At 39.1% G+C, this 16,468-nt stretch overlaps 1 protein-coding gene across 1 annotated transcript in view; it reads right to left on the bottom strand.

Moving 5' to 3' along the window:
- LOC122071630 (endoribonuclease Dicer homolog 4) overlaps positions 1 to 16,468 on the bottom strand; it is a 130,743-nt gene that overhangs the window by 7,750 nt on the left and 106,525 nt on the right. The window contains exons 20-21 of the mRNA XM_042636010.1: positions 2,215 to 2,685; positions 1,820 to 2,092 (exon numbers count right to left, since the gene is read on the bottom strand). Of these exons, the coding sequence (XP_042491944.1) occupies positions 1,820 to 2,092; positions 2,215 to 2,685 (744 nt within the window). The remainder of the gene's footprint in view (positions 1 to 1,819; positions 2,093 to 2,214; positions 2,686 to 16,468) is intronic.

Here is a 16,468-nt window from a genome sequence, read left to right on the forward strand (position 1 = left end):
CCCCCCCCCCCCCCCTCTTTTGTTGTTTCCCCCGTTCCTTATAGGCTTTTTCCTTTTGGGTTTGTTCCTCTAAGTTCCGCCCCTTTTCTCTTTTGTATATTCTTCTCCTTTGTGGTAATGAATTTTTTATTCGTCAATATATATATATATATATATATATTTTTCAATACCCTTCACACCTTGGAGTTTCTCTACTTATCTATACCCGCTCATCTTTTCATCCTTGCATTGTCACTGATGCCTTATTATAGAGAAATTGAAATTTTCTTTTGAGTAAAAAAAAAAAAAAAAAAAAGACTCTAAAATGCATAGGGGAAGCAATAGCTATGAATCCCATTACTGCCAATTATAATTGGGTAATGATTCAAAGTGACTCTAGGGAGGGTGGCTTTGATTCTTATTCCAAAGTGCTCCTTCTATTCTATGATAATCAGAACTCTATCTAGATTGCAACAAACTGGAAAGTCTGAAGAATCTAAATTAATAAGATTTTAAAAGGTTCAATCAAGCTATGGATGTGTTTTTAGGAGTCTGTCTGTTGTGATTTCATAAGAGGAGTTGAAAACTCGTGGGTCCACCTTGACTAGGATGTGTCTCCTAGGCTATACAGTTCAAGGCAGTTGTTCTAATAGTTGCCAGTGGCATGGCAAAGAATCCCTTACAAAATCCTAGTGAGGCTTCATTAAATGAAAAGGTAAGCATTTTTAGATGTTAATTATAGCAGTTTTTTCAGAAGGATGAGTGAATATTAGGATGCTGCTTATAAAATATTGAACAATTCAAAAAGATTAATCAGGAGTACTTGGGAGAGAAGCAGTTGCCTAAAGTGATGGAAAAGCCCAATGTTAACATGACGACATGGGTTGAAGTCTGAGATTGTCCAATTTTATGCAAAAAAGTGCAGAAATTAAGACCATCTCCAGTTGACCCTACAAAAGTAGACTCATACTGGGTAACAGTCCATCTTTTTTTCCAATATAAATAAATAAAAAATCTGAATAAAATTTGGATTCTCTCTTTTTCTTAATTGGTGACAGGAAATGTGAACTTCTATAGAAGGATGAACCAGGCAGAAGGACAACATCCAGCAAGAGTGAGGCCCACAAACAAAAGCAGAAAACAACAGACATATATATATATATATATATAGAGAGAGAGAGAGAGAGAGAGAGAGAGAGAGAGTCCACCTCCCACCCCTCTGCATATCAACATAAAAAACAGAAAAACTCCCACCAAAGATCACTCCTACATTCACCAGATCCACAGAAAGAACATAAGCAATCTACCAACTAACAAAAAATACCGGACCAACCAACAAATCAATAATCAATAACTTTCTTGGTAAGAAAAACCAATTTCTCTTCCAACCAATTTTAGTTTGGAAACAACCTTCCCAATCATATTAGTTGACAACTCCTCCTAATGCCCAAACTATCTACGATCCCTGCTGTCCTGAAGATATTCACCCAAAATTCCTCTACCCTTGGTAAAGTCGAACATAACTTCTTACCAAATTCTCAATGAAACACTTGCTCTTGGCAAAGCTTTCCTCCAACTGATCGGCCATCACTTTGAATAGGTCTCATTTTGTCCTCTTTCATATAAAGGACATAAAGGATTTCTTTCCATTCTTTGAGAAATTTTCCCCTCTTTTTCACCAAAACAGATCCTTGTTATTGATTAGAATAAATAAGCAATTTTGGGAATCACTAATGTTCATTTACTAAATAAATTTGGTGACTAAAAAATAAGCTCCTAATTGCAGCATATTAAGCTAAATGACACAGCATATGCATAAATCTAGACATGAAGAAAATACCTTTGGACATTTAGGCCCTTCATTCAGGCAATTTTTTGAAGCAGGTGTCCGCACAAAAGTCACAAACTTGGCGATTGCCTCAGAGAGACTATCCGAATCAGAGATAAGATGCATGTGGAAGGACCGGCTAACTGCTATGCGGGCAAAGGAATTATTATTTACAGACACCGACCTCAAATCAGTCAACTCGCCTGGCTTTAGCTTTGGGTAAACTGAATACAGATAGGATGTTATTAAGTAATCCAAGACAGCATCTCCAAGAAACTCGAGTCGCTGGTAAGGCAGAAGGAGTGTTACTAAATATGTTAACATGAAATGCTAAGGAGAATGGGTTCAAATAATTCAAGAAAAAATCCAGGTCCTGCTTTACTTCTAGAAGGGGAAAAAGTGTATACCTGGTAGCATCCTCCGAAAGGATGGTTGAAAGAAGGATGCACAAATGCTTGTAAAAGAAGACCTTTATGCAGAAACTGGTATCCTAACAAATTTTCCAGGGCAGCAATATCCACAGAATCAGCAAGCGACATGTAGCCTTGGCTTGCCATGCAAATTTTAGAAACTTGTGAAACTTCGAAGTCCACTTCTATACCGATCCATCTAAGAAATGCAATTGCAGCTTTGAAGCCACTGTCAACTAGGAATGCTCCAATCAGGGCTTCCACCACATCTGCAATCGTTTTCTTGTATAACCAATGATGGCACCTATTGCACATCACATCACTAACATCAGCTCCATCTGTTGCTACACTCCCACTTTTTTGCTGACAATGAATAATTGCTTGTGTGTCCTTATCACAGACTATTGGACAAGGACGACCAAATGTGAAGAATCGGCAGGGCTCAAATGGTTGATCGCGTATGTAAACCTGAAATGTGAATGCAAACTTCAGTGATAGAAACCTGTGAACAAAATCAATCTGCAAAATCCAAATTCATATTAGAAAAATACATTATCCTAATGAAACCCCAATATTAGGCTTCAAACAAATATGAGACTATCTGTTTACCAAAGAGGAAGAAAGGGGGAGAGGGGAAACACACAAGCTCCAAAGCCCCTAATCCACAAGGGGCGGGGGGTGGGGGTGGGGAAACAAGAAGAGAGGGGAAGCTTCCCTAGCACACAACAATGAGCATGTTCCTTAGGGAATCGCGAACTGAGCGAAGACGGGCTGATGAAGGTTGCATAGGGTGTTATTAATGCCCTGAATGTCTTTGATGTTTTACAACAATCCAATGTGTGCATGGGGAAATATTGTCGACCAATCTGTCAAAGTCTAGGATTCCACTGAAAAACCAAAGATCTGGTCAGAGACCTGAAAACTTACTGTGAGCCTCATTGCCTGAGAGAGACTGAAACTGAGGCCGAAAAAAATTATTGATTTTACCCCCTAGTTTGGAAAATTGAAGCACAATGTGAAGGGAATGACTCAGATTATACAGAATTAAATGTTACCAACATTTGTTCCTGTTAGAGATATTAGTTATGTTCCTAAGGGCAGTTTAGTAATTTGTCGTTATATGTTTTGTTTTCCTTTCCCTCCTAGGGAGGTATGTGTAATACCATGTAAATATATTAGTGAAGTAATATATTGGTGTGAGTGAGACTTTACTCACAACACACATTCTACCATTCTTCTTCTTCTCCTTCTCCAACTCTTTCTCCTTCTTCTTCCTCTTTTTCTCTTTCTCTCTTGTTAATCACAAACCTTACATTCTAACTTGGTATCAAAGCACAAGATCTTGGTTTGAGAGTCAGATTACAAGTTCCCTTCTTCTATTTCCTCTCTTTTGAACCCTAGGTTACAAAGGGGTTCTAAGGAAGAGATCATTATGTCAAAAAACTTGAAGTTTTTATGAGATGAGCTTGAAAGAAGGTCAAAGCAAACCCTTGAAGAGGTTTTAGAAGGAATGAAGCTGTTGAGGAGCTTTTAGAGTCATTTTTTGGGCAATGAGAACCTTCTTTCTCTCTCATCTTGCTACCTTTGGAGGTGGTTTATACCTCATTTGAATTACCCAAGGGTCCTTTACAAAGCCCCCAAGCTCTCGGTCCTAAGGAGAAAGAGGTGTGAGGTCACAACCTCTTTTCCTACTGATTTACAGGTACTGCCTCCCCTGTTTTCTTCTCTGTTGGCTTCCGAAGTTGTGTTTATGATGGACTTCAGCCCTATTGGATCGTGAGATGTTTTGTTGGGGTGTTGTGAAGTGGTATGATCTGTTTTGCTGCTATTACTATGCCTTGATCTCATTTCTTTCCTTTTGTTATTGAGTTTCTTCCTTGTGGGATTTATCTTTGAGTATCTGGGAAGGATTTTTTGGGTAGAGTGTGTACTCCTCATTGTGTTTGTGACTCCTTATCCACAACATCTCTGAAGATAGCAGACTAAGAGCCCTCTTTGGTGATGTTTCAGCTAGTGTATCGAGTAGTGCTCCTCCTACTCCTATGATTTCTGATAACCCATATACTTAGATCTCTATTGTGAAGCTGGACAACACCAATTATTTGGATTGGGCTCATTCTGTGAAGCTTTCTTTGCGAAGTAGGGGAAAACTAGGGTATATTACAGGCATAGTTTTTAAGGCGCTGGTAAGGCGACTGATGTGGTCCATGTGTGGTAAGGCAGCCCACTGATTTATGGGAAGTGCATAAGGCGACCACCTTAGACGCTAAGGCACTACAAGGCGAGAAAGGCGACACCTTATGACGCCTTATACCTAAGGCGGTCGCCTTATGTGTTCACTATTTTTAAAGTAAAATTTAAAATTGCTTTGATGAAGATTCCAAATTACATTTTCTCATTGGCAGGTGTATAAGTTTTGATGCACATGTGATGCATTGGATCGAATTTTTTTTTTTTTTAAACACATTATCACATCTGCAGGAGCGACGACTAAATGCATCTTGTCGTATATTTTCTTTATCCACGTATATCTTCAATCTATCATAATTACTGGAAACATTTGAAAATAGATCCGTCAGGCGCTTTGATCTGCTTCTTCCTGTGAAGTTGCCGTGAATTAGAACTTTATAACACCATATGTCAGAATATGCTGTCCCGCAATGCAAGAGCTGATGCACCTTACCTTATCCGGACCAGATCATCGGTTACTATTTTTTTTTTTTTAAACAAATTTTAAAATTGCTTGATGAAGATTCCAAATTACATATTCTAATTGGGAGGTGTATAAGGTCTGATGCACATGTGATGCATTGGATCAATTTTTTTTTTTTAAAAACAAATTTTAAAATTGCTTGATGAAGATTCCAAATTACATATTCTCATTGGGAGGTGTATAAGGTCTGATGCACATGTGATGCATTGGATCAATTTTTTTTCTTAAAACAAATTTTAAAATTGCTTGATGAAGATTCCAAATTACATATTCTCATTGGGAGGTGTATAAGGTCTGATGCACATGTGATGCATTGGATAAAAAACCATATAAAAAATAAAAACCCTGACCATAAAAATAAATAAATAAATAAAATAAAACCAAAATCAATAAAATCGCGCCTCTCATTCTCTCTCAGTCTGCGACTCTGCCCTCCAATTCGCAATCCCCAAACATCTGATGGTGAGGCTCCTTTGATCCTTCTCCGGCGACTTCTCCTTCTCCTCCGACAACCTTCGACGACCTCCGGCAACCTCCGACGAAGTGCTTTCATCTCTCTCAGTCTCCGCTCCAAATCGCAAAACCCCAAACTAACCGACGGTGAGCCATGGCAGCCGCCTCCTTCGATTCTTCTCCAGCGGCTTCTCCTTCTCCTCTGATAGCCTTTGGCGACATCTGGCGACCTCCAACGACCTCCAACGAAGTGTCATTCCACATCTCCAGGTATGTTTTAGTTTATATTTTTAATTTCTGATTTGTGCGATTTTTTTTTCTCTTTTCTTCTTTCTTCTACCTGCTTCTTCCTTCTTCTTTCATATTGATCATACACCATACTGTGACTGTATCAGATAGGTTCGGTGTCTCACTGAGACTTCGTAGTTCCTATGATTAGTTTTTTTTTCTCTCTTTTCTTCTTTCTTCTCCTTGCTTCTTCCTTCTTTCATATTGATCATACACCATACGGTGACTGTATCAGACAAGTTCGGTGTCTCACTGAGACTTCGTAGTTCGTATGATTAGTTTTTTTTTTTTTTCTTCCTACGGTGATTGTAAAGACTTGTCTGGTTTGGCTGGTTGATCAGTGCAGGGTTTTTTTTTATTATTATTATTATTAATAACATTAGGGCTTAACGTATTTATTAAAATAATTTTGGAGAAATTAGAAGAAAAAGCTTAGTTATGTAAAGAAAATCTCACAGAAAGGCTATCTGAATTTGAGCTTATGAATGAGCAGCACAAGTTTTGACTCCACATTTGACTCCAATTTGTATAGATTGCGTTAATCTGAGCACTACTAATATTTTGCCTGAAGTATTTTTTTCTTTTTCTTTTTCTTATTTTGATTTTTCCATACCTCTTTAATGGAGGCATTTGCTTTTATTACCTTATTACCTAATAGGCTAATATTCCCTTATAGTAGTAATATTCCCTTTTATTACCTTTTTCTTATTCTGATTACCTTTTCACATTACAGTCTTAGACAAAGAGACAAGTTGAATCCACTCATCTATGGAAACAATTGGTGGTAGCAGTGGGGGTGAAAATACAAGTACTGCTGCTACTGCACAATCAACGATTGATCCAAGCAAGGATCCAAAAAGGAGAGCTAAATCAAATGATCCTGGATGGAAATATGGGTATTGGCCTGACGTATCAGACAGAAATTGGATTAAGTGTACCCTTTGTGGGAAGGATGTCAAGGGAGGAATAAAACGATTGAAGCAACATCTTATTGGTGGCTATGGAGATGTATCCAAGTGTGTGAAAACAACTGAAGCAATTGCTAAAGAGATGAGAGATGCAATCTTGAAGAACCAGAGGAAGAGGAAACTTGATTGTTTGGATGATTTGGATGTTAGTGATGGACCTACAGAAGTAACGGGACCACAACAGAATATAGTATCCAATTTAGGGATCTTATTTCCTATCCTTAGCTCTGGGACAACTTCAAAAAGAAATAAAGCTATCATTCAAACACAATCCAAACAACAAGGGGTCCCATGGATAAGCATGTGAGGAGGACTCCAGAAGAAGTTGTTGCAGATAGGCGGGATAAAGGTTCATATCAGACAACAATGGAGAACCGAGTAAGAGGAGAAGAAGAAAGAGATAAACTTCGTTCTTACTTTGCAAGGTGGGCTTATGAGAGTGGTGTTCCATTTAATGCTTTGAAGTTAAGGAGTTTTGAGGGATTGGTAGAGGCAATTGGTCAATATGGACCAGGTTTCAAGCCCCCTTCAATTCATGACTATAGGGGGCCTCTATTGAAGTCTGAAAATGATAAAATTGATGAGTTAAAGGTGAAGTATCAAGGATATTGGAGGAAACATGGGTGCACACTCATGTCAGATGGGTGGACAGACAAGAGAGGATGGCACCTAATTAATTTTCTTGTCAACTGTCCGGAGGGGACTTTTTTTTTGGAGTCTATGGATGCATCTAGCCAATCACAAACAGCTGAAATGTTATTTAAGCTACTTGATAGTAAGGTTGAAGAGATTGGTGAAGATAATGTGGTTCAAGTAGTCTCTGATAATGCTGCCAACTATGTTGCAGCGGGTCGACTACTAATGGAGAAAAGGAAAAGGTTATTTTGGAGTCCATGTGTAGCTCATTGCATAGACCTTATGATGGAGGAAGTAGGCAAATTACGCTCTTATATGTCTATTATATCGAAGGGCAGGAAATTGACTGCATTCATCTACAGGCACACTCGTCTTCTTGAAGCCATAAGGCAAAAAACAGGAGGAGACTTAGTGAGGGCTGGAGTGACTAGATTTGCCTCTTCCTTTTTAACACTCCAGAGCTTATACAAGCACAGAGAATCTTTGAAAAAATTATTTGTTGATGATGAATGGTCCCGTTCTAAGCTTGCATCTACAGAGGCAAGGAAGAATGCTTCTGAGACTGTGTTTGCTACAACATTCTGGAATGGTGTGATGGATTGTATAAGGGCATCACAGCCTCTTCTTCAACTCTTGAGGATTGTAGATGGTGATGAGTTGCCTGCTATGCCTAAAGTATATATGGCAATACAAGTGGCAAAGAAGAACATCAGAAAAAATTTTGGAGATGATGAAAGGAAATGGAAGAAAATCATAGCGATTGTTGATCACCGTTGTGAGACTATGATGAATGGATCAATATATTTAGCTGCCTTTTTCCTCAATCCAAACAAGTTCTTTAAGGCAATAGCAGATAATCCTGATAATGAGTTGGACTTAGCTCAAAAAGCAAGTGATGCCTTCAATGATGTTCTTGTAAGGTTGGTGCCTGATGAGACCTTGCAAGATAAGATCATTGTCCAGGTTGACAAGTATACCACTGTTCAAGGAAGTTTTGCAAAGGACATGGCGATTAGACAAAGGGACAAGTTGAATCCTAGTAAGTATATTTCCTTTTAAAGTTCTAATTAGTTTAGAACTTTGGATGTTGATTTTTTACTCAACCTATTTTTTTATATTATATATTTATAGTCTCTTGGTGGTCTCGACATGGAAGTACTGCTCCTGACCTTTCAAAGCTTGCATTGCGCATACTTGGTCTTTGTTGCTCATCTTCTGGTTGTGAGCGCAATTGGAGCACATTTGAATTTGTGAGTATTGACTATTGAGTTCTGATTACAATAGTACATGTACTTCACTTAATATGGTTTTATTGAAGATAAGTAGATAACTTCATATTATTAATGTTTTTTAGATTCACACCAAGAAGAGGAATAGGTTAGAGCATCAGCGGTTAAATGATCTTGTCTACATTCAATATAATCGCCGACTTCAAGCAAGGTTCTAAGAAAGAAAAGAACAATGTAGAAACTACAATCCATTGTTGCTCGATGATCTTAATTGGAGTAGTGAGTGGATGATTGGTGAATCAGAGGATGAATTAGTGCATCCTGAGAATGATATCACTTGGAGAGATGTTGATAGAGCACTTGGAGCATCTTCATCATACCAAGGCCATAATAGACCAAGGAGGGCTCCAGCATCTACCAGTGGAACCAATCTTTGCTATACCCGGCGTGGTAGGAGGGTTGAGCTTGAGGATTCGTCAGATGAAGAAGTGGATGAGATGAGTGAAGAGGATATTCGTGATGATGAAAACATTGAGGATGATTATGGCATAGCTCCAAATGATGCAAGCCAGCAACAGAATGCAGATGAAGAAGAAGATTTTAATTTAATTACTGATTTGGATTGAAAGTCTTTGAGTCTTAGAACTTTGACGTATTTTGAGTCTTTAAACTTTAAAGTTTTTTGAGTCCTTGAACTTTTAAGTATTTGACTTTCATTATTTACTAAATTCTTAGCATTTTAGTTTATTTTATGTTTTAGCTTCATTGAAGTTTAAAGTTTTTTAGAATGATTAAGAATCCCCAGGTTAATCACTTCTCATCCATTTAATTTGGCATCTCGATTTTTACTTTCAATGTGTTTTAATTCTAAGTTCTTAATTACTTCTTTGACAGGAGTAGAAATATAGTGGATGACCTTAGAGCTTAGGCACTCATTATGGCATCATAGAGGTAAGTATAATAAATACTTGTATATTTTATGTCTTCTTTTCTTTATATTTATAATTTTGTTTCATAATTATGTATTTATATTATATGTTAATATGTTATGATGTTTGATGATTGATGATTGATGATTGATGATTGATGATTGATGAAGATGAACTTAGTTTATTCACTTTATTGATTTGTTTTCTTGATGAATATCTTACATTGGTATGAATATAAACCTTTAATATTTATTTAGCATATGAGTAATAGGATTCAACTAGGATTTAAACCAAATAGATTGGTTTTATAAAAAAAATTACACAAGAACGCTTTAGTTAATAAGGCGACGCTTTATGCCCGCCTTATTGCTAAGGCCCTCAAACGCCTCCGTCGCCTTACCGCCTTAAAAACTATGCAAGTAACCACTGTTAAGGGTTTGTTCTAAGCTGTTATAGGACCACTCGATCCTCCTCGGGAAGCTATCCAAGAAGTCCACCTGCTGTTCTAGCAGAATTCTCTCTTATTCTCTCTCTAAGTTCAGAAATCAAGAAGTTTCATAACTTTCTAGTCAGCCAGCAGAATCAGCTCATCTTTGGAGGTTTTCTTCCTCATATCAAGGGCTACCATTGACCTAAGTTGCAGCCCCATCAGAGGCCTACATGCCCCACCGCAGGTAATCTCCCATACCCTAGCCGCAGGGATGTTTCTCTCTCTTAGGGTTGAGTCTTGATTGGGATTTGGCTACTGGTTTGTTCATGAATCTTTGGGGAGTTATTTCTGGTCTTAGTTCCCTTGTTTCCCTATCGTTACTTCTGACTCTGTCAAGCTAGTTCAATGTTCTATTTGTTTTGGGTTTGGAGTTGTAATATATTGGGGGTAGTTACTTTGTAATCTACTTCTACCAAGCTGTTTCCCGACTCAAACCCGTGACCACTAGGTCACAATGGCACAACCATACCATTGCGCCGAGGTCCACCATCCACATTGGCCGCATTTAAAATTGTCCACAATCAATCTTTACTATACTTCTGCTTATGATAGGCCTTCAATATACTTTTGTATTGCTTAAATAAACAAGGATTGGAGGGGAGTCCTAGTCCTTGTGTCTATTGCCATCTCTATTCACAATCTTCTTAATAGTATGAAATCTCTTTTAGAGGTGGGAAAAAAGGGAGCTTCTCGAAGCCATCTAAGGCTGGACTTCTCATGTCAGAAGTTAATGAAGAGTGATGCATTGCAATCAAACATATCAAAGCATTCGTATTCATTCGTTTAGCGCAGAATTCTTCACTTCTTCTGTCTTAATCCACTCCTTCCAGCTATCATACATCACCCTCCTTCCTCCACTCATTTAAGCATTTCTAATCAGATCTGGTCTATGAACTGTGAACACACTAGATCAAAGGGTCGTTCATTAGCCCTACTAGTAAAGCACAGGAAAAAAAGGGGTTGATTCTGACCATGCTTTTAGTTGTAAGGCTAGCTTTTGACTTATAGAGGGCTTAGGCTTAGCTCATCAAACAAGTGCCCCAAAAGTGGGAGGTGGTATCATATTATCTTATCAAATAGGAGTATGCCTGCCATTAGCTCATAATTTCACTTTTGTTTTTGCCTTACCTTCTATGATATTAGCAAGGGTGTGTTCTCATCTTTTCAAAGAAAGACGTACAGTACCACAGTGGTGGTCTTTTCTCATCGATCTTCAGAGCTAAGCAAGGCACTGCTACAGAACAACCTATGACCAAAAGGCTCAAAATTAGGCACAGTAGCTGATAGACTAGAAGGTGGGATTCCTTCCTTCATAAGCCTATGTGCCGCCTTCTGATAAAACAGAAGTAGGATCCCAAGAATCTTCCTTCAGTTGGCCTATCATCAAAGGATATTAGCAAAACCAGAAGAACTAGAGGCTCGAAGGCTCGGGTTGGTCAAACGAACTGATTCATTTCATTTCGCCAAGTCTTAGCACCGCACGGTAGAGGGGAAGAAGCATTCCCTTTTCCGAAACAACGTTGCATCTTGCTGCTAGGTAAAGGCAATAGGCGAACTCAAAGAATGGAGAGGGGAGATATCGAACGAAAGCACAAGAACAAGAAAGGGATTACTTTTTATTGGAATGCTTACCGAAGAGCATAGCCTATGTTATGTATGTCTACAACAACCAGCCTTTCACTCCTCAAGTCAGGAACCAAGCTACGGATAAGAGTTATCATTCTCAAGGAATTCTCCAAAGCGAGGCTCCTATTTACTCCCTAAGGCTAAAACTGCCATGCCAGGGAAGACGAGCACTGATGGAGAACCCTTAGGGAAGGGAGGGGAAATCAGAGTAGAGAGGGGGAAAGGGAAATCACACTCAACACATTCATTCAATAATCAAAATTACTCTCTAAATCTTCAATCGATTACAACTAATATATAGGAAAATAGGAACATGAAATTAGAAACTTAACTGGAATGGAAACTAGCCTAAACTAGGAAACAACTATAAAAAGGAAACCAAAGCAAGGAAGTAAATCCCACTCCGACGTTCAAATCTGAAAAATAAAAGCATGAAATAAAATACTAAGTAAACTACTAATTTTATTTCCAACTCTTGTTGGACCAAACCCTGGGCTGGACCGGTTCTTCTTGACTCTTGGCTTCCAAAGTCGGTCATGCTGGTCCAACCAAGAAAAAGCAGCCGTATCTGCATCAACTCTCCTCCTCTGAAAAGAACTCGACTCCGTCGAGTTAGGGAAAGGACCGAGGAGACCGTCTGAAGGAATACGCTGAATGAGGAATGATCCCACCATCTTCTTGAGCTTAATTTCAGGGAGATCTTTGGCAGGATGAAACTTCATAGTCTTGTTGGCATGCTTAAAGGCATAGGTATTGGCATAGCCACAATGCTGTACTTTCTTATCAAACAACCAAGGTCGACCAAGAAGGATATGGCACACCTTCAGAGGGAGGACATCACATTGGACTGTATCCTTAAATCCACCAATAGAATATGTGACCAAGCATTTATCTGTGATTTTGAGATTAGTGTTGTTCACCCAAGCAACCTTGTAAGGATTAGGATGTGGTTCTGTATTCAATCCCAGCTTACGAACAACGTCTTCAGAGACAACATTTGTGCAACTGCCTCCATCAATGACCAAGGTTAGCAACTGATCATTGCACTTCACACGAGTCTGAAAAATACTACTGCGGCGCCAATCTTCATTTTCAGTGGCCTTTTGAGTGGTCAACACATGACGAATGACATAAAAAGGATGTTGGTCATCGTCACTGAGAGTGTCATTGACTTCACCTGTTGCACGCTCTTCTCTTAAATCAACTGTGTCAGAACCAAGTTGCTCTTCGGGAATATATGGTATAGGAGAATCCTTATCAATAAAAGCAACCAAACGGCTGGGACATTGGGCACTGATATGTCCAAATCCATGGCATGAGTAGCACCGAACTGTGAATTTTGAAGAATCAGAAGGTTTATCTGAACCACGCCGAGGGGGTGAATATGGGCGAGTAGGCCGTGAAGATGACATTTCAGAAACATGTCGAGGTGGAGAATACGGCCGACTAGGTCGTGAAGAAGCCATAGATGTAGCACTTGCCTGTGGCTTGCTAGATGACCTCTCTTGGGTAGGAGACTGTTGCCAAACGGAACTAGTACCTCGAGAAAAAGTATCTGCAAAATTTCTCCGGTTGTATGGGCGTTTCAGACTTTCCTCAACCTGATATGCTACTTGTACGACGTCTTCCATTGTAGGTAGTCGACTAGATGCAAGGGCAGCACTAAGTTGAGGATGCAAACCATTGCGAAATTGGGCCACTAAGACTTCTTCATCCCACTCAAAGTCAGAACGAGTGGCCAAATAATAAAATCTAGCAACATACTCTTCAACGGTCAAATTCTCTTGTTTCAACTGTGCAAACCTGAGATGCATGCGTTGCTTATAATCAGAAGGCAAGAATCGCCGATTCATGACTTCATACATTTCAGCCCAAGTAGTGAACAAACCAATGCCTCGGGTTCGATTCTGTTGTTGTTGCTTGATCCACCAGACTCGAGCCGTGCCTTTCAATTTGGCCTCTGCAAATAGGATCTTTCGAGCCTCAGTCAACCCGTACCATCTGAAGAATGTATCTAAACTGTGAATCCAGTCAAGGTACAATTCTGGATTATTGTCTCCATAAAAATCAAGGACATCCAGTTTTGCTGCTCTTTCTGCTCCATCATCATGTCTACCAGTCCCATATGATGGTGGAGGTGGTGGTGGTGGTGGTGTATGATGTGGTGGTGGTGGTGTTACTGGAAGATCCTGTGGAGTGGTGTTGGAAGAATCCCCAGACTGAATGAGACTCTTTCCTTTATCTGCTGCCACCAAATGATCAATAGAAACTTGCATCGATTCCACCATTGTCTTTAGGGACGTGACCATGTTAGTGAGAGCATCAAATTTTGTATCAGTTTCTCCTTTATAGGAATTCAGCTGTTGAACAACTTCACTATTGGCTACCATGGTGATGAGTAACAAAATAACACTCAAAGAATAATGGTAGAATAGTAAATAACTGGAGGCTTAAAGGGCAGGGGCAGAATAGTAAATAATTTTGTTTTTTTGGCAAAATTGTAATTTAATTTAATTTTTTTTTTGGAAGTTCAAATTAAACCACAAAAGGGTGTGTCAGTCACGTGTGGGATAGGGGTTTAATTGGAAATAAAAAATATATGGGACAAAAGGGGAATAAAGGAGAAAGGGAGGGGTATTTTTGGCAAGTCAAAAGAATTTAAAATAAAAGAAGGAAGAAAATAAGACTGTGGGTTGGGGTTTCACCGCCGACAAAAGGAGAGGAGGGGATCTCTTACTCAGAGATGGAATGAACACCGGTCGCTTCCAACGATGGGAACAGCGGCTTACGAGAAGGTTGATGCAAGATTTCAGGCCGGCAAGATGTTCGAGTATAACAGGCGGTGATGGAGGAAATCCGGAACAGGTATGTTCCCGTCTCCTTGCTTCTTCTTTTCTTCTCTGCTCCTCCTCTTCTGTTCTTCTTCTTCGTCGACTCTCTCCTCTTGCTGCTCTTTTTTTTGGTCTGATCTTGCCTCTCGCTGCCTCTTCTCTTCTTCTTCCTTCGCTTCCTTCTGGTTCTGTTTTCTCTCTTTCTGCTCTTTTTTTTTTTTTTTTTTGGACAGAACCCTGGAGAGGGTGTTTGGACTGAGACCCAAAAAAAAAGAGGTCGGTGGAGTTGTGGTTCGGCTTCTCTGTTTGCAGCAGAGCTTTTTTTTTTCTTTTTGGCTGATGGAAGTCCGAGGCTGAGACGGGGGTAACAGAGGCTCGATGGGGTTTCAGAAGGGTTGAAGGGGTGGGATTGGGGTTTCAGCTGGGACGATGGGTATGAAGTTTTTTTTTTTTTTGCCGACTTCTCCTTTGGCTACTCGTCACTTCTTCTTCTTCTTCTTCCGTAATACTCTGTTTTTTTTTCCTGATTGTTCTTCCTCTTTCCAGTTCTTCTTCTTCTTCAGTAGTTCAATTCTTCTTATTCTTCTTCACTTCTTCTTCAGTCTTCTTCAACTTTGCAAGACTGAAACTGCGAGTCTCCAATAGTCAATAATGGTTAACAGCAAAAAAAAATCAGTAAGTTTTCTTTCGGATTTGAAGGAACTTGATTTCAAATCGTTACCAAATTAAATACATCCATTGAACTTTGCTTTTGCTGATAAAAAATGCACTTGTCCATTGGCAAAAGCTGCATATATGAGGCCTAAATTTGGTTGAGCTACCAGTAGTCAAATGCTGTTATCTAAAAAAAATTTCCTCATAGGAACTTTGGACAATTTCGTTTCTTCTCATTAATATTTAGAGCCATAATAATCAACCATCTTGGTTTGCTTTCCTCATTGATTCTTGAATAACATGTTGTAGGTCTTTGTCCTTTTTCAAGGAGTCGGTCACACATTAAATCCTGCCAATAAGTTGATTTTTTATGACTTAATGTATGTGTAATTTTTTATGAATTGATGTGTAACTGTACAAGTTCATGTTGATTTTTGCTGTCTTGATATGGCTACGTTGATTTTTTATGATTTGATGATGCTTAATGTTGATTTTATATGTTACAGAGTATATCTTGTAGGTTTATAGCATACTAAATAACTTTAGAAAATAGGGAAAATATAGCACATGGGTGATTTGCTTGAAGTGATTGCTACGACCACGAAGAAACGACGAATCCCAACTACGAATATATAAGGGCCAAAACTGCTAAGGGCATTCCATCTAGCGTAAGCATCTGGATAATCAAGAATGCGACGTGGCATACCTGAAAGCCCTAAGAAATGCATGGGAAAGAGGGTCTTTCTTGTTCACTAGCTAGGACCAAATTCTCACATGTCCGTTTCATTATTACAACCTTCTTTCTTTATGTCAAAGACCAGAAGCTACGTGCAAATTCTCATTGGATCTCAGTTGTTCTTGACAGCGATGGCTACTGCCATGGCAACACCATAACGTGCAATTCATCGCCGAATTGATTAGCCACCCTCCACCGCCTTGGATCGCCATGACGTCATGACAACAATGGTTAGAAGACGAGGAAACAACCTCAGTGATAATATTCTTTGGTGGTTCAGACATTCTTCACAAAATCAGAAAAATAAAGAAACACAGACAAAAGTCGACACCTGCAAACCCTGACAATAATCAATTTTTCCAGAAAACCCTAACAAAACCCTGACAAAACCCTGAAAGTTGCTGCCCACCTCTGAATCTGAAGCTCCAGCCACAATCTTCACTTCATAACATAGTTTTTAAGGTGGTAAGGCGACGAAGGCGTTTGAGGGTCTTTCGGAGCGCCTTAGTGACAAGGCGGGCATAAAGCGTCGCCTTATCGACTAAAGCATTCCTGTGTAATTTTTTTATAGAACCAATCTATTTGGCTCAAATCCTACCTGAATCCTATTACTCATATGTTAAATAAATATTAAAGGTTCATATTCATACCAATGTAAGATATTCATCAAGAAAACAAATCAATAAAGTGAATAAACT

Source organism: Macadamia integrifolia, unplaced genomic scaffold, assembly GCF_013358625.1.
Source record: "Macadamia integrifolia cultivar HAES 741 unplaced genomic scaffold, SCU_Mint_v3 scaffold_38A, whole genome shotgun sequence".
Lineage (NCBI taxonomy): Eukaryota > Viridiplantae > Streptophyta > Magnoliopsida > Proteales > Proteaceae > Macadamia > Macadamia integrifolia.